General features: G+C 35.7%; 1 protein-coding gene across 3 annotated transcripts in view; it reads left to right on the top strand.

Annotated features, from left to right (window-relative positions):
• The window catches only part of LOC138705912 (uncharacterized), a 70,457-nt gene extending 52,099 nt beyond the window's left edge, over positions 1-18,358 (top strand). For all 3 annotated transcript variants that reach the window (XM_069834672.1, XM_069834670.1, XM_069834671.1), the window contains exon 4: positions 11,864-18,358. In XM_069834672.1, coding sequence (XP_069690773.1) covers positions 11,864-17,077 — 5,214 coding nt within the window. In that variant the 3' untranslated portion in view covers positions 17,078-18,358. The remainder of the gene's footprint in view (positions 1-11,863) is intronic.
• Positions 18,359-18,860: the final 502 nt, after the last annotated feature.

The raw sequence follows: 18,860 nt of genomic DNA, 5'->3' as shown, positions 1-18,860 counted from the left end.
ATCAACCCAAGTGAGAATCGAACCCACGGCAGAGCGCAGGTCCAGATCGGAAGGCAAACGTCTCCGCCAATTGAACTACGCCGGTGCTTAACTTCGAAGTGATCTGTTCAAAAATAGACATTTACATCTTCAAAAGTTGGCCAGCAGCAAATTCTTTTATTTTTCAATTTAGACTGGTAGTCATTGTGAGAGAAATGTTGAGAAAGATTGGAAATTACTTTTAAAGTTATTGCTACTCAAAATCTTTACTGATTTAGGAGTCAGGACGACTTAAACAAACGAGAGCCCTAATGCTCCAAGTGATATCGAAGCTTGAAAAACATGGCGGACACAGCTAAGCGCTAGAAGACGGTGTAGAACTGCTCATATTCTATTCCCTATACTTCACGTTACAAGTTGTCAAAGTCACGAATTACTATGGCAAATAGGTTGTCCAAAATCAGCTTTTTCGCACAGTTAGAAATAAGCTTAACAATGAGCGGCGGTTTTTATGCTTCTGATTACAAGGCACAGTCATAAGTAACGTAGTCATATAATTATACTTCAATGGAGAGCATGGCTTCCAAACCAGTGGATGCCACCAAAATCAAGTTAGTAGTAATTATTCTTAAAATGTATTGAAGATAAGGGCATAATTTTAGATCAATAAAAGAATCGTTGGTGTTTGAATAAGTAAAAGTAATACTTTGCTAATAGCCTTACCTTAGCCTATCGTTTATAATGCACTGTATTATTATTTTAATGTTTCGTTTAACAGATGCTCTTATTTTTAATTAATATAAATACATACCTATCCATTACAACATCCATCGAAACGCATAAATGAGTTTCTTTATAATTTAATAAGTTACCGGTACACATGTAGTTCCTTACTAGGTTACTTTAATGCAATTTAATATCAATAAAACTTCGAATCATTGGGGTGACTATAATCAGTAACATGAGCTGCTGCCAGGAAGTCAAAAGAAGGATAGCAATGGCCAAGAAAGCTTTTAATAGGAAAGAGAATATCTTCTGCAAACTTCTGGAAAAATAACTAAGGAAGAGACTAATGAAGTGCTTTGTATGGAGTGTGACATTGTATGGGACAGAAACATGGACATTACGACGAAGTGAAGAGAAGCGAATAGAAGCATTTGGAATGAGGATATGAAGAAGAATGGAACGTGTGAAGTGGACAGACAGGATAACAAATGAATCTGTGTTGACAAGAGTGAGTGAAGAAAGAATTATGCTGAAACCGATCAGGAATATAAAAAGGAATTGATTGACCATTGGCTGAGAAAAAACTGCCTTCTGAAGGATTCATTGAAAGGAATGGTGAATGGCTGAAGAGTTCGGGGCAGAAGAAGATATCATATGATAGACAACATTAAGATACAGGCATGGATCATATGAGGAGACAAAGAGGAAAGCAGAAAATAGGAAATATTGGAGAAAGCTGGGTTTGCAATGAAAGATCTGCCCTTGGACAGAACATTTTGAATGAATGAATATCAATACATTTGTAATATTTTCATTATTTTTATTATATACACATGGCCTATTTTTAAATATAGGCCTACCAATATCTTATTTAAATTGAGAAATATTTTAGTTTTAGTTTTCTGTATTAGCGAGGAACGTTTAAGTGGGCACCTATTCGGGAAGAAATTTCGTTATCATTTCTGTAATACGCTACGCGTCTCGTAGAAGAACGCCGATGCAACCCGCAACGAATCATTGCTCTTAGCGGCAGCGGGCTTGCGCATCCCATAACATATCATTATTGGAAAAATGACCAGCTACGTTCCACGCAATTATACGTATTCTACAAATTCCTTGCCTTCCCTTTTAATTTAAAGATTGTATGCCGCACGTAATTTACGCGACATCAAATTTATATAATTAAATGTAGGTATAAATATAATTTTAGCTGTCTACAATTTAGCCTACTTCTAACACTGCCGTACCCTTGTAAGGGAGATATAATGAAATCAAATTTGCACAATAAAATTATATCTAGGTACAAAAGTTTAGTTTCCTATATCTTAACTCGTAACATTGCTATCTTCTTATAATGTGCATATATAAAGTCCAAAAAGAGTATTTTAGAGCTTATCTTAAAGGAGCAGTCCGCGATAAAATTCCATATTTCGATTATATTATAGGATGTTTACCAAAGTAATCCTTGGATTAACGGCGAAATATTAAAGGTCTTACTGCAAGCTCTGACGTCATAACCACTGATCGCTTCATAAGACTGCGTTGTAGTTCCGTTTGACATACAGAGTAGAACGAGTAAATATATATTTATACGTTACAGTCAGTTATTATTAACACACTTAGGACCTATCACATGCATATACTGTAATAATAATAATAATAATAATAATAATAATAATAATAATAATAATAATAATAACTTACACATTTTGAATTTCGTACTCAAAGTGATTAGAACAACTTGGGTCTGGTAAGGGTTCAAACTGAAAAGGTTTAATATGTCGATCCATTATAACCTAAGTCAACGCCTTCACTGAGTGAGTGAATGTATTTGAGACGTGAAATATTCGTTATGAATGGACTGCAAATACGTGTTTATCTCACGTCAACAATAACTTAGTATAGTCGGAGGCACCGATTTTGGCAGATGACCTCGATGACATTTCCAGTAGGCGAGCCAATATTGTTTGTGTAAGCTGCGAGAATGAGATGCGATAACATTCTGAGTCGTTCATATTTTCATAACAGCAGCTCATATCAATTATCCTTATTATGAAACACACCATGGTACAGTCCTATTCAAAGAATACCTTTAATAGCCTAAATGTAAATGACTTCCGTTCGCAATGATTTTACAATACGTCTCCTACATTTTCTAAATTAAATTAATTCTTAATTAAAAGGAAAATCCTACCCTTACCAGATCAATATACAAGATTTGTCCAGTAATGATCTAGGGATCGTCTACTGGTGGTGCGACAATTCAAGTTAATAAAATTACGATTCTTCTTAATAATCAAAATATAATTTGCTTAATTGGGTAAAATTGCATGCTGCGGAAGTTAGATTTATATAAGAATATAATAAATAGGATTGTAATGGATATTACAAGGGCAATAATTTCTTCACACGCACATTGTGAATAGAACAGAGAAGAAAGCATTTTAAAATATTCGAAATCGTACAAAATATCGGAGAAACCAATTTTCCCTGCACAAATTGCACCAATTGAAAAATATAATTACCATTCACAATAAATACTGTATTTTATGGATTCTAAAAAGTTTATTAATCTAGAGGTATTGGCTGATGACTATATTAAATTCCAGCACAACATTCATTCAGAATATGTAGAAATTACACTTTGGATTTTACTAAATGTATAGGCCTACTATTAAAAGGTGTTACATATCCCCTTAAATACTGTACATGTGTTACCTGTGCGATGTCCGATGTTTAATTTTTTAAAATATAATTCATAGTACTGAAACTGCCATATTGAATCCGCACAAATTGTATTATTCGTAATTTTCGTCTCGAAAACCCCTAAGATATCTAATTTAATTTTTCGCCCATTTTTGTCCCACTCCACCATTTTAGGGACAAAGTCGGACTAACTAATACCTTATTCGCATTCTGTGATCGCAAAGATCCCCAGATATCGACTTTCATCGAGATCGTATGACATGAGATTTCTCACTCCCTTCTGCCTTTTCATCAGTACCTTAGGATATGGTATTTAAAAAATCTAAGAATGTTTAACCAATATTGTAGAGAGTAACCTTCATTTTAAATTTTACGTCTCTAGTTAAATATAGTTTAGTGAGTTTTTAAAATCGTCGACTTCTTTCTCTCTCCTCTCTGCTCGGAAGTTATTTCAAGGGAGTAGCCTACATGAAATTGAATTTTTTTACTTGTCTTATATATTTTAGAAACAATTCTGAGAGATGAGGTGAATAGTCTAACCCAATTTTATGAGTGAATCTTTGTTAAACAAAATAAATCGGTATAATTATTTTGATCATTACTGCCTCCCATTTTCCATCCCTTAATGTTCGTATTTCGTAAAACTCAGTCTTATCTATTGACTAAGGATTAACATATTTCCATATACATATATATTTCCATATATATAACAGATTATTTTTCCATTTCGTACGATAATCTGGTCACGAGACATAATCATATACTTTGTCTTTTCGGGATTTACTACCAAACCTATCGCTTTATTTGCTTCAAGTAAAATTTCCGTGTTTTCCCTAATCGTTTGTGGAGTTTTTCCTAACATATTCACGTCATCCGTTTAGACAAAAAGCTGATGTAACCCGTTCAATTCCAAACCCTATCTGTTATCCTGAACTTTCCTAATGGCATATTCTAGAGCGAAGTTAAAAAGTAAAGGTGATAGTGCATCTCCTTGCTTTAGCCCGCAGTGAATTGGAAAAGCATCAGATAGAAACTGGCCTATACGGACTCTGCTGTAAGTTTCATTGAGACACATTTTAATCGAACAAGTTTCTTAGGAATACCAAAGATACATAAAGACTACTGTAATATTTGTTTAGTTTTTGGAGGTGTCTGTCCAGAGTGCACAAATGCTCTGGCGTGCATGTTTACTCTTATGCCCTACCCATTCCACTGCGACAGAGATAACAGCCGATCTTGCAGCGGTGAGAACTGGCTCTCCAGTTCACATTAAGAAAATCCATCTGCCAAAATCCCTGGCGCGACCTATACATGGTTTATATTATTCCATTGCGTCATAGTTGTTGAGTCACACGGTTTAGGCACGAAGCTATGTTTGGGGGAACCTCTAAAACATGTGGATCATCGAAATGCGGCAGCTGATAACCAGAACTACTTCCAAGACATTTTTCTGTATAGTATCTTCTTTCCACGCATTTTACTTCCAGCTGTATATTTTGTCTTTTACCCATCGTTTAGTGGCTTTAGAGTATTGGAGTTTGGAGCCAGTTACATCTCTTTTCACGTTGTAATTATGGTCCATTATCGCAATCATAGTTCTTGTTACCATTCCACCTTATGGAATAGGAGTGTAAAGCAATCTCTCGTTATGGTATGATTCAAATTTGCTGGTGTGACAAAATTGATTAGTCTGATTTAGGTCTTTCAAAAGGGCAGGATTACATACAACTTTTTTCAGAGCATTGTAATCGCTGGATCCAGGTTCGATCCATTCCCTCTCACTATTGTATGAGTGAATGTGTGCATATTTTTTATTATGTCTCTGTTTCTCCCCATTCGTGTATATTACAAACATGATTTAATACAGAAATGAATGTCTTCCAAGTCGTCAGAATCACCTTCACATGTAGCACAAGACCACATAGGTGATTTATGATGCTCTCTTTCCACATTTGTGCGGCGGCTTTAAGCTTTTTGCCATGTGCCAAATGTTAGATTGATAGCCCATCCATTCATATTTCGTTCTTATCAATTTCCTAATTCCTCTATGGCGGTCCGATAGAAAGAGGGTAATGTTCATTTTTTCTTTTAGGCGATCTAGAACTTTTTCGCATGCTGCTTCGCCTACAATTAGACCTTTTTGCAGAACTACGAAGTCTATAATCTTATCTGAATCGAGGTCCATTACACTGTAAGTCACATATTTTGCACTGTAACCAGGTGAGTCAAATTGGCCATCACTGCGATTCGCACGTTTTTATCTTTTAGGGAATTTATAAGTTGTTCATGAATCTGAAAATAAATACACCTGACTGTTGGTTCTACGAATTTTGAAATTATTTTATAAAATGTTGTCTTGCCGATGAAACGTAGTTGTAAAGTTTTTGAAAATTTTTCAAACAATTTGTGTCTTATATCGCACAAGTATGACGCAAAACTCACTGCTATGCTTCACCTCGTTCGGACTTCCACTCCCAATTACGGGTATTCTGGCACACTGCATTAACTTTCAGCAATAGTCCTATTGTTTCTACCAAATATTTGTAAAAGAGGAATGACAAATATTACACAAGAAAAACAAAATTTGTAACGTTGACCAGAATAAAAAAAAAAAAACAAAAAAAAAACACTTTTTGACTCCCTATTTACTTTCTATTTCATGGGCAGCGTCCTCGGAACCTGTTGAATTAGAATTTGAAGTTTCTTCTTCTATTTGAAGATATGTCCGTAAGTCATTTTCTGCTCCCCCACCTCTGATTCACCACACACATTTCTTAGCGTCTCGCACCCTATCTCACACTGCACAACTTTGTTTATATTAGGCTCCTGTGAATTTTCAGCCTCATCGAGAACTACACACACGTCAATATTTTCAGCTATAGGTGCATCACTGCAACTTGCTATTGCTTCTTCGACGACCTTCTTTCATTTATAAGCAGAGGAGCCCGCAGTATCAGAACTGTCTTGGGGAGATTCTCCTTTCAAAACTAAGGAAGGGACAGCAGTTTTCTTCATTTTCATAGGAGTTCTATTGTCTTTCATTAAACATCTTTTTGGTAAAGACGATTCTTCAAAATCAGTTTCACGGAAATGACTGGAACACACAACAGTAGTTTTCGATAGTGTGAAACCTTTTCTATTGATTTTCTTCACCCATGTTTTAAATCTTTGCAGTAACTTTTCTCTGTTCGGAAATACATGAAATGATACCCCTTCTTCATGTTCTGTTTTTGTTGTTCCCTCTGAACACGAAAAATCACAACACCACGGCATTTTAAACTGTATTACGATACAATTTCTTCTGTTTAGTCTACTGTAGTTCAAAATCGTTCATATAAAAGAAAATACGTCTACATAAAACCACAACATTGGTATGTGCTGGTTTTATGATTAAATTAAAAGCAAAACATGACTTCACACAATCATAACAAAGTCCGAAATTCTGTTCACGTTTACTACGGCGAGAGAAGATTATTTATTTTAATACAAAGCGCTGCGCTGCACTCACCGATGTTCTCGGTCTACTACGCAATCACACCAGTTCAGTGGCTGTGACGTCATAAGTATTTGTGCGGAATCAGTAACTCAAGAACCATGTCTCGCATTGACATGCGGCAAATTACATTCTACTTAGATTTAAAAACGTGTTTGATTAAAGCCAACTTAATTTTATCGCGGACTCCTCATTTAATATTGTAAAATCTACTTTATGCGCCTAAGCGTGCTTTTTCTAGAGTTAAAATATCCGAGTATTAATAAAACATTTGAATAACTTTGGCGTTATGGGCGTGGACAGATGGGTTGACAGAATCGCAAAAACCTCATATTGTTTATTCATTCTTAGTGACTGCTACTGCTGTTGCTGCTACTGCTACTGCTACTGCTACTACTAGTAATGTTAGGCCTATACTTCATAGAACTTGTAATATTAACATATGTGACTACTAATAACATCATAGTAATTCAATTTTTCAAACCCAATACAGCACATCCTGTTGTGAATTATAGCACGTCGTGCTGGTTGCTGATGCTTGTCGCCAATACAGCGAAGAAACGTCAGAAATAAGCTGAAAGGATTATCGGTCTGTCGACCTGGTTGGCGAGTTGGTATAGCGCTGGCCTTTTATGCCCAAGGTTGCGGGTTCGATCCCGGGCCAAGTCGATAGCATTTAAGTGTAAAAGAATTCCTGCGGGACAAAATTCCGGCACATCCGGCGACGCTGATATCACCTCTGCAGTTGCGAGCGTCGTTAAATAAAACATAACATTTAACGTCCGTCGGTCTGTTTCGGTTAAGTTCAGATGTGTTCATTTATCATCACTCTCATTATTCATCTCGTGTTTTTGACACTAATTTACTATTATAGATTTATTAATTTGTTATATAGAATAATATCTGTAATATTGACAATTAACATTTGAGGAGAAAAATTCACTCTGGCACCGGGGAACGAACCCGGGTCCTTGGTTCTACATAGCAAGCGCTCTGACCACTGAGCTACGCCGAATTCAATCCACAGCACCGCATCGAATTCTCCTCCTTCAATATTTCCCTTTGTGGCGTCAACATATATGCCTAAATTGGAGTCAGGCCACAAAGGGAAACACTGAAGGAGGAGAATTCGATCCGGTGCTGTGGATTGAATTCGGCGTAGCTCAGTGGTCAGAGCGCTGGGTACGTAGAACCAAGGACCCGGGTTCGATCCCCGGCGCCGGAGCGAATTTTTCTCCTCAAATATTAATTGTCAATATTACAGATATTATTCTGTATGACAAATTAATAAATCTGTAATATTCTCATAGCTGCAGTGCATATGTCTGTACAGATTACTGTGCACTTAACTGCGGAATCCCGGCCAAACAAGTCACTCAGCTGAGTGCACTCCTAGTATAATGGCAGTTGACATTGGACATATACGTCAACATATATGCCTAACTTGGAGTCAGGCCACAAGGGGAAACATTGAAGGAGAAGAATTCGATCCGGTGCTGTGGATTGAATTCGGCGTAGCTCAGTGGTCAAAGCGCTTGCTATGTAGAACCAAGGACCCGGGTTCGATCCCCAGCGCCGGAGCGAATTTTTCTCCTCAAATATTAACTTATTTACTAGTTATAAAGTTGTTTGTAGTTGCCTTAACTTGTTGTTGTTGTTGTTGTTGTTGTTGTTGTTGTTGTTGTTGTTGTTGTTGTTTTATAATGCCAGGCGTTTGACAATAAAGTCATTTGACCTCTTGCACTCCAATATTTTTCAAAGATATTATCATAACCAGCCACTGAAGCACAGATTTTAAGGTGTTCCGAATCCATTTCTTGGTTTGAGTTGCACAATGGACAGTTAGGGGACTGATATATTCCAATTCTATGCAGGTGTTTGGCCAAACAATCATGGCCTGTTGCCAATCTAAATGCAGCTACAGACGATTTGCGTGGTAAATCGGGAATTAACTGTGGATTTTGATTCAGAGAGTTCCATTTTTTCCCTTGGGATTGTGTTATCAAATTTTGTTTGTTGAAGTCTAAGTATGTAGATTTAATAAATCTTTTCACAGTGTAATACGTAGATTTAGTAACAGGTCTGTAAGTAGCAGTGCTACCCTTCTTTGCTAAAGCATCCGCATTCTCGTTTCCCAGGATTCCACAATGGGATGGTATCCATTGGAATACAATTATTTTATTGAGTGATATTAATTGAGAGAGCATTTTAGTTATTTCTGCTGTTTGAGATGAAGGTGTGTGTTTAGAGACTATTGATAGAATAGCTGTTTTGGAGTGTGACAATATAACTGCATTCCTAAATTTATTGATGTGGCATAGAAGATTCCTGAGATTTCCCCTTAACTTACCTTGAACGTTGTGATTATGTAAAGCAGTTGTTCCCAAACTGGGGATCGCGACTCGTAGGTGAGTCGTGTGAAGAGATATGAGGGGGTCGCGAAATGATCTACAAAATGAAAAGAAAAAAAAAAGTTCTATTAACATACACTCACTGTGTGTTCAGAAAAATAAGTAATATTTAACATAAAAATTACAAAAAAAGTTTCAGTAGTTATACACTAAAGTAAAAATTAATTTTATTACTGCGACAAATGTGCCTGTTTCCCTCCCACTCCCCCCAGAAATTAACTCTCAAATCTGGACTACCTATGTATTAGATATACATATAGTGATATCCCTTTCAAGTTCAATGAGATTTCTTGTCTGTTTTGATGCCAATTATAGCTGAGAAGCTTATTTTGCATAAATGTGAGATTGAAAATGTTATAAAAAAAAAGCCTAGTTTCAATATTCCATTAATAAGTTCTGTAATAGCCTTCATATTAAAATTAATTTTACCTTCTTTCCAATTCCAGCTAGTTGAACGCAACTGTCTAAAAATGGATTTAGTATCCATCGGTAACTAGTATTATTTTGAGTGCCTTCCGAAAAAATACTCGAAAACATCGTTGTTTAGAACTGTACAAATGTAATCGCATGTTCGCAAAAATAAACTCAGTAGGCTATTTATCATATCATACGTAGCTAAATTTTTTTTGAAGCTTTTAATGCACTGGAATGCATCCCATTTCTTTTGTCAAATGATGTCGAACAGAAATTAAGTTTCTTTATAAATCCTTTGATTTTATCACTCGCTGTTATTATGTTAACATCTTGGCTTTGCAAACAACTACATATTAAAAGTATTTAAATGTTCGAAAAATCAGAAAAGTAGGCTACTATAAATGATGTTCATGTAATATTTCATTATAGGCCTATCCTTCTATTTTGGTCGTTCTTTGGGTGGTATCCACTAATTTGGGTAAAATAATCTTTGTTTTCAATTTTACAGTGATTTACATTTTTGAATGGGGTTAAGTGTCCTACCAGTTCGGTATTTGAAGTCGCATAGAGAAGTCTTGCCCAAAAATTGATCGCACCTTCAAAATGTTAGGAACAACTGATAGCCTATAAAGATACTGTTTTTCTGGAATATGACTTAACAAAGACGTTAACATTCGGACTCATTACTGAATAGGATGTCTATAAATAAAGTTAGAAGAAGAAGAAGAAGAAGAAGAAGAAGAAGAAGAAGAAGAAGAAGAAGAAGAAGGTGGAAGCCTCTCGATAATTGCCTCGAAGGAAAGCATTATGCTTCTGCATATTTCTGATTTCCTTTTTCTTCCCAGCAATCCATTGTCAGAAGCAGATAGTCGGGAGCTACCATTTCACATCATCCGCGTGCCCATATTGAAACCGAGACAAAACATTGTATAAACACGAAATAAAAAAGTACAGTATAAGTAAAAACGAATAATAATAATAATAATAATAATAATAATAATAATAATAAAAATAATAATAATAAATTTATCCATATACACTTAAAAATCTATCCTTTAAAAATGAAAAGAGAAGTAAGGCTTCCACCACATCCATCAACGTTACGACCATGATATGCTTTACTACTGTGATTGTTATTTTATTATTACTATCACGTAATTGGCAATAAAGAGCAATATTTTACAAAAACTTTTTGGAGGCTATGCCTCTCATGTCTCTTCTGATAACCCAGCACTAGTCTCCACGTGAAATACATATAACAAATTTTTCTTTAGATAACTTCTTCGAATACATCTAGGTAAGTAAGAGTAAATGTGGATATGCAGAAGAATGGAGCATGTGAAGTGGACAGACAGAATAATAGATGAAGCTGTGTTGGAAAGAATGAGTGAAGATTGAATGATGGTGAAACTGATCAGGAATATAAAAAGGAACTGATTGCGCCATTGGCTGAGAAGAAACTGCCTTCTGAAGGACTCATTGGAAGGAATGGTGAATGGGAGAAGAGTTCGGGGCAGAAGAAGATATCAGATGATAGACGACATTACAATGTGGATCATATTCGTAAACTAAGAAGAAGGCAGAAAATAAGAACGATTGGAGAGTGCTGGATTTGCAGTGGGCAAAAATTGTGAATGAAGACTTTAGGGTCTACAAACCGCGACTATTCTGTTTCGTCAATTTGGAGAAAACCATCCTATGTTAATATTAATGTTAAATGTAGTAAATATGTTCATTGTCTAAGTATGTGTTAATCTTTTTATTTAATTTGGAACAAAAACCGTTCATTTTATTGGAAAATAGAAAAAGTGATAAATTATTTCTTACTTGTATTTTTAATGATAAGAGTTAAAATCAGAATTTTACGGACAGTACCTACTTATCAAGTAAAACAGTGTTAACATTTAAGGGAGAATTACTTTTTTCTGACTTGGAACTAATATGGTATTAGAATTTTTTTTATTCCGCCCAAAGCAATAAGTTGTTAAAATCTGCACAGCTGTATTACTTGCACCCTGTACATATCAGTTAATATTGGAGATATATGACTAATTAAAACGATAAAATTAAAAATATCACTCTTATATATGTTCTTATATGTTGATACATATGTGATTATTTTTTCTATTATTAGGATCCCAGCATCAGTTCAACTTACGACAAAGTGCCGGGGTTTGCAACGACATCTGGTATAATGTATGAAGTGAAGATGTGTTGTCTCATCTTCGTCCGTGCTTTTCGTCTCACAGAGGAGTTCTTTCTTGCCACAAACATGAATAAAGCTGGTGCATTCGATGACATCGTGCTAATGTACAAATGCTCACATTGTAGAAGTAGGAAGAAATGCTTGATCCAGATGAAGCACAAAACGAGTAAGAAGGACATCGGATTCCAAAACCTTGTAGCCCTAAGTGGAAATTTCAGTCTGCCTAAGTATTGTAAATCCTACAGTCAAGTAAAACATGTACCGGTATTTCAGATCTGTAGTGATAACAATTCTAAATTCGAGGCAGACTTTTCACAATCTGAGTTCATCATTTACACGAATTCACTGCTAAATTTACAAGTGTTGCAACAAAAGCAAGAATCTGAATGTAACACTCACACTCTTCTCAATACTAACAGTGATTCCAGTTCAGTGGTTACATTCGGGGACATCTTTAGTGAAAATTGCAGTCCTGCTTATGATCAAAAGTATCACCAGTTGTGTGTAAATGTAAGCAATTACTTTGAAGACTTGGTCAAATGTAAGAAATATTTAGACTATTTAAAGTCAGAAAAGCAAACACGCAGGCAAATACTGGAACATATCAAAGAATTCAGAACAGAAGTTAACAAATGCCTGTTCGATAAGCTGGAAAGAGCTGTGGTTCGCAACGAAATTGATAACTTTCATAAAGACTTACAAGGTTTGGAAGATTACAAGGAATTCTTGCAGAATTTGACTCTATTTATAGGACAAGCCAATGAGGAGGAGTTGGATGAGATTCTGCAAGGAGAAATACAAAATCTCTTCCATACATCTGGGACGGACACAAAAGCAATTTGTATGGAGATGTTGAAGCACATAGAACGTTGGAGAGATCGGGAAACTTACTTCCTAACTAAAACTGCCACATTCTGGCAAGAGGTAATTGCAGGAAGACGGAACCAACTGAGTGAAAGCAAACGGAATGAGATGGAGGCTTTGGGAGTGAGATTTGACAAACACCATCTGCTGTCACTTCCAGCAACTGGAGTGGTGAACATCGTGGCACATTCGACATTGCTCAGCTGTGTCAGAGTGTGCCAGAGTTTGGAGGATCATTACATTGTGATTGGACAAGAGTCACTTCTACGGCGACAGCAAGAGGTGCTGGCTCTGTGGCCCAGTGACTGTTGTAGAACTTTAGTAGTGGACTGGGAGTTTGGCCAAAACAATATAGTTCATCTGTGGACTCAGAACACAGAACACAGACTCATCATAGTGTCTCAATCGACTCTAAATATAGGACACACACTTAAAGACAGATTTGACTTTAGTCAGTTAGATGAATCATCTCAACACAATATTGGAAAAACTGAAATCATATTTCAAGGTTTTCCAGTGTCCTTCAATTCCCTAATTTCAAAGGATATGCATAAACGTGTTAATGAGAGCTTACTATCAGAACTTCTCAGTAATAAGAAAGTAGAAATAGGAAACGACATTACTCATTCTTTGAATCATTTCGTTCCTAGATCTATGAAACATCACATTTATATAAGAAAGGAAATTTTGAGTGGTGTTGGAACTTCTGCTTTGTTTGCTTTGAGTGGTGTTCGCAAAGATCTTCCATTATTGTATGACGTACATAACCTTTACATACTCAATTACCATTCATCAAATGCATATGAATTCATACCCTTTGACCAAATGAGAGCAGGACCAGAATGCCCAGAGTCCAATATGCGGAGGGAATTGAATGCAAATACTTGCGAATTTGTTGTAATCAGAAATTCATCTGATTTTGATTTCTTATGTGAAAAGCGTGAAAATATTCATTGGCTGGAAATAGAGGAAAACACTAAACTAAAATGGAAAGCATCAAAAGGAGACATCACCCTGTTACAAAAGTTTGTAGACGACAGTGATGATGTTTTCTACAATTATGAACAACTGACAAGTATTCCTGAGAGAATTATGCTTCTTATAGCAGAGCCAGGGATGGGAAAGACAACGCTCATAAAGAATCTGGCTTCTCGTATAAAGAAATCCAACTTGTCCCAATGGGTGCTTCCAATTGCTTTAAATGAGTACACTGAATTGTTGGACAGAATGGATAGACATTCACATATGATGAATGTGAAAGAAATGCTAAAAGAAGCTGCATGTGCAAATAAATCTAAACTAGAAAGTTTGCTATTTAGTGAGGTATTGAGAGACATGCAAGACATTGTGGTACTGTTCGATGCAGTAGACGAAATCAGTCCTGACTATACAGACCTAGTGTATTCACTAGTGAAAGCAATGATTAACAAAGGAGTGTCGCAAATATGGCTAACTTCTCGACCTGTAATGAAGATACATCTTGAAAATGAATTACATGTATTATCACACACATTAGAGCCTTTCTCTACAAGTGACCAAATATCTTTTCTGGTGAACTACTGGTGTACACATAATGAACAACTAGAGAAAGAGGTTGCGATAGAATTTGCAAATAGCCTGATTCGAATTACCACAGAAGATATTCTAGACAATAAAGAGGAGTTCATGGCAGTACCCCTGCACACCAGGCTCATGGCAGAAAGTTTCAACAGTCATTTAAAGGTATATAAGGAAACTGGTTCTCCAAATCTTCCAGAAAAATTGAATGTAATTGAGTTATTCCATTGTTTTGTAAAACAAAAGTTTTCCATTCACTTTGAGGAAAAGAGACAAATAGACACGACCAAGCCAAGTAACAAACGACAGTTTAAAAGACAATACAAAGAATTTGAAGAAGATCATATGGCATGTTCCTTAATAGTAATCTTCACTGAAAGTGAATGTAGATTACTGAAACCAGACAACATCGTAACTCAAGCAAGAAGTAATTGTATCAAAATCGAAGAAGGGTTTGAACAAACAGGAATTATAGACATGATTAAAAATGGAATACCACATTTCATTCATCGATCTTTTGCAGAGTACTTTTGTGCACTATGGCTTAGAAAAAACTGTGATGAGAATAAGGATTTTTTGAAGAAGAAACTCCATCGACAGGAATTGAAAATCATGTGGAAAATGCTGAATTACATTGTATCTGAAGGCCATAATTTACATATTGCTGTCCTCAACAATGATATGCAAAAAATGAAAATACTTTTAGATGATGGAATTGAAGTGGATCAAACAGATGCATGGGGTCGATCAGCTTTACATCTCGCTGCAGCTTGTAACTACCGGAACGTAATAGAATTATTATTGAGATATGGTGCAGATATGAGGCTAAGGGATTCTTTAGGCTGTGACCCCCTGGACTATTGTGAGAGGACCACATCTTGGGCTTCAGTAGACTTCATGCTTTCAGCATTCAAAGGGCAAACAGATGATCAATTACCCTTCTTGAAGGAAAATATTAACAATGCAGCATTTGGAATTCAGGCGTTGCGGGAAAGTACTGAATATGGCCATGCATATCTTGCAGAGTTTCTGCTAAACAATGGCTTAGATTTGGAGACAATACTGAATGAAGAAAATCAACAGGTATTACATATTGCTTCTCGAAACAATCAAGAAGAGATAATAAATCTTGTACTAGAAAGCAGTACTGTTATCACTAAACACAACTACACAAGAAGAAATGAAGAACAAATAGATTCATCTTTCAAAGACAAAATTGTGAACACTAAAGATAAAAGTGGCTGGACCCCTTTATTATATGCAAGTCGTCAGGGTAACTTAGATATTGTTCAGATTTTAATAAAACATGAAGCAGATATATCATTTGGAAATGAAAGTGGAGAATGTGCACTTCATTTAGCAGCACGTGAGGGTCATCTGTCTGTTGTTAAATATCTTGTGGAACATGGAGCAGATATTCAGTTAGGCGATAATAAGGAGTACACCCCATTGCACAAAGCAATTGCGGGAGGTCATTTGTCAGTAGTTGATTTTCTTGTGCAAAATGGAGCAAGAATTAACTTAGGTAGTTACTGTGGAGAAACTCCTATATATGCAGCAGCTCTAAATGGTCATTTGCCTATTGTTGAATATCTTGCAAAGAATGGAGCAGATATCAACAAGTGGACCACCTATGACCATACTCCATTACATATGGCAGCATGGTTTGGTCATCCCTCTGTAGTTGAATTTCTCGTGCAGAACGGAGCAAATGTTCAAACAGAAAATAAAGGTGGGCAAACTGCTTTATGTTATGCAATAGATGAGGGTCTTTTGACCATTGTTGATTACCTTATACAACATGGAGCAAACATACACTTTCATGAACGGAATGGCCAGACTTCATTGCATAAAGCAGCATATCGTGGTCATTTACATGTTGCTAAATGTCTACTTCAGCATGGTGCAAATATTAATGCAGTTGACATTTGGGGTCAAACCCCATTGCATCTTGCAGCGAAACAGGGATATCTGGATATTGTTGACTATTTACTGACTTATAAAGTAGAAGATAATGATGCTGACAATTCTGGGTGTACTGCCCGTAACTTCTCTGCTCAACAGACAGTAGATATTCACATATGTGATAAACTTGGTCATACTTCCTTGCATAAAGTGGCATATTATGGTCATTTACCTGTTGCTAAATGTCTACTTCAGCATGGTGCAAATGTTAATGCAGTTAATATTTTGGGTCAAACTCCGTTGCATCTTGCTGCAAAACAAGGACATTTTGATATTGTTGAATATTTATTTACTCAAAATGTACAAGTTGAAATTGGTGATAACTGTGGATGTACTGCTCTCCATTTAGCAGCATATGAGGGCCATTTGTCTGTTGTCGAATGTCTTGCACAAAATGAAGCACTAATTAATTTAGGAGAGGATCTAGGATATTCTCCATTACATTTCGCTGCAGAAGAGGGACATGTGAACATTGTCGAGTGCTTGTTACGTAACAAAGCTGATGTTAACTTACAAAACAATGACGGAATTACCGCACTGCATTTGGCAGCTGAAGAGGGACATGTGTTTGTCGTTCAGTGTTTACTAGATAATGGAGCCCTAGTTAACATATCTGATAAGGCAGGAAATATTCCATTACGTATAGCAGTAGAGGAAAGACATTGGAGTGTTGTTAGCTGCTTGCTGAGACGAGGGTCGTATTTCAGAATAGGAACCATTAATATTTCTCTACGTTTAAGGAGACGTAGCTGTTAACTTGTATAATATTGTGTTGTGTACAACCAACAGGACAATGTATTTTGCACTTACGGATATGTACATATTGTGTAACAAACTGAATCCATTCTTGAAGAAATCTACAGTTATATAAGTATGGTTGATATTAAATATTTTAAACTCTGTAATTTCTTTAATATGCAAATTTATTCTTCATAAATATAATTTTATGAATTTTAATAAGAAATTCCTCACATCTTAAATGGAAGAACCGTTTCTTTTAAGTATTACTGGCAGTATCGGTACTGGGATATCTTAAATTATTCTAAAGTGTTTTTAGGAATATACGGTACTATATATTATTCTTTGATTTTACCAGACATTTATTTGTGTACATTTTTAACAATAGTTCATCTCTAGTCATGAGAATACCAGTCTGTTTTTCAGGTGCATCATAAGGTCATTACATGAATCAACCAGCCCTGTACTTTCTATATAACAATGTAAAGATCTTAATTAACATTTTCAACCACATGAATTACTGAACATATTGCTACAAGTTGCTGATATGAATTATTTTCATCTCATATCCCCTTTCAAAAAAAATGATTAAGAATGTCGTTAAGACCGACTTCGAGTTCGTCATTTTTACGTTTTTAATTAAAAAACTATCAATATTATTTTACTAACATTATTACATTTCATGTCCATCACTGTCAACTAATTTGAGTCAGTGTCAGATTAACACCAGTAGCAATGTTAACATATGCTATGGGCTCTGTGCACAGGGCCCTGAGTTTTCGAGCATCGTCAATAGAAAATTAAAAAATAAATAAATTTAAAATTTGGGGGGAAAAAAATGCTCGTATGCTGTCTGGTGAAAAAGGCATCACAACACATTCTGGCAATGCTGTTGTTTACATATTGAGAGTACGATATATTCAATGGTACTTCCATATCGAGTGCATAATGCCAGAAGGGTGCATCAACAAAACAGCAAATTTTCATTAGATGAATATAAATATGGTATGATTTTTCCTATCCTTGCCTATATAACAAGGCATTTTCTTTGAATCTTTCTCATGCCAATTGTATTTCTCAAATGTTTGTTTTCAAACATACTGGTAAATAGGTTCCATTAAAATAATTCAATGATGCAAAAGTTGTTTATACACCCTTCTGGTATAATAACTTTGATATTATTGTCTGTAGTTGTGTTAGTCCTTATAGTGTAGTGTGCGGATATGTCCACTTTGGTTTGCAGACTACAAGGTGACGACTATGCAAGTATGAATTAGACTTTGAACTTTAATTTGTATATCCCAAATGAAATGAGTTTCAACAAGCATTAAATAGGTCATTTTCACAGCATTATTCCTAGTTTGTTGAGTGACTCATACACGCTCATAATGACAACAATCATATAAATTTGTGGTTGTTCATTAGTTTTTGTTAATATTGCTATTTAGTTTTTGTAGTGTATAACTTACACTGTTGATGTGTCTTGGCTTGCTGTTTGGAATAATTATACGCCTATTTTTTCATTTCCTGAAGTTCACTTCGCATGCCTATGTTGAAAGAGCGCCAACTAGTGTCGTCTAACATTTGTTACTAAACTACAGTGTCAAGTTCAAGCTGTTTTGCAGTTTGTCAGTAATCTTTTTCTGCTTTCTCAAAACATCAGGAAGATTATCAAAGGGTAACTAGCGTATTTATATTCCTTTGTCAGTTACAGTCATTTACACCAGAAGAGACTGTAAAGAGACAATGAAATCTTATTAAATCATATCTGGAAAATCTGCGGGAAAGTCTCGGTGAAAAA

The sequence above is a fragment of the Periplaneta americana genome, chromosome 9 (genome assembly GCF_040183065.1).
Source record: "Periplaneta americana isolate PAMFEO1 chromosome 9, P.americana_PAMFEO1_priV1, whole genome shotgun sequence".
Lineage (NCBI taxonomy): Eukaryota > Metazoa > Arthropoda > Insecta > Blattodea > Blattidae > Periplaneta > Periplaneta americana.
The sequence above is the reverse complement of the archived record's forward strand: the minus strand, read 5'-3'. Positions and strand labels throughout refer to the sequence as shown.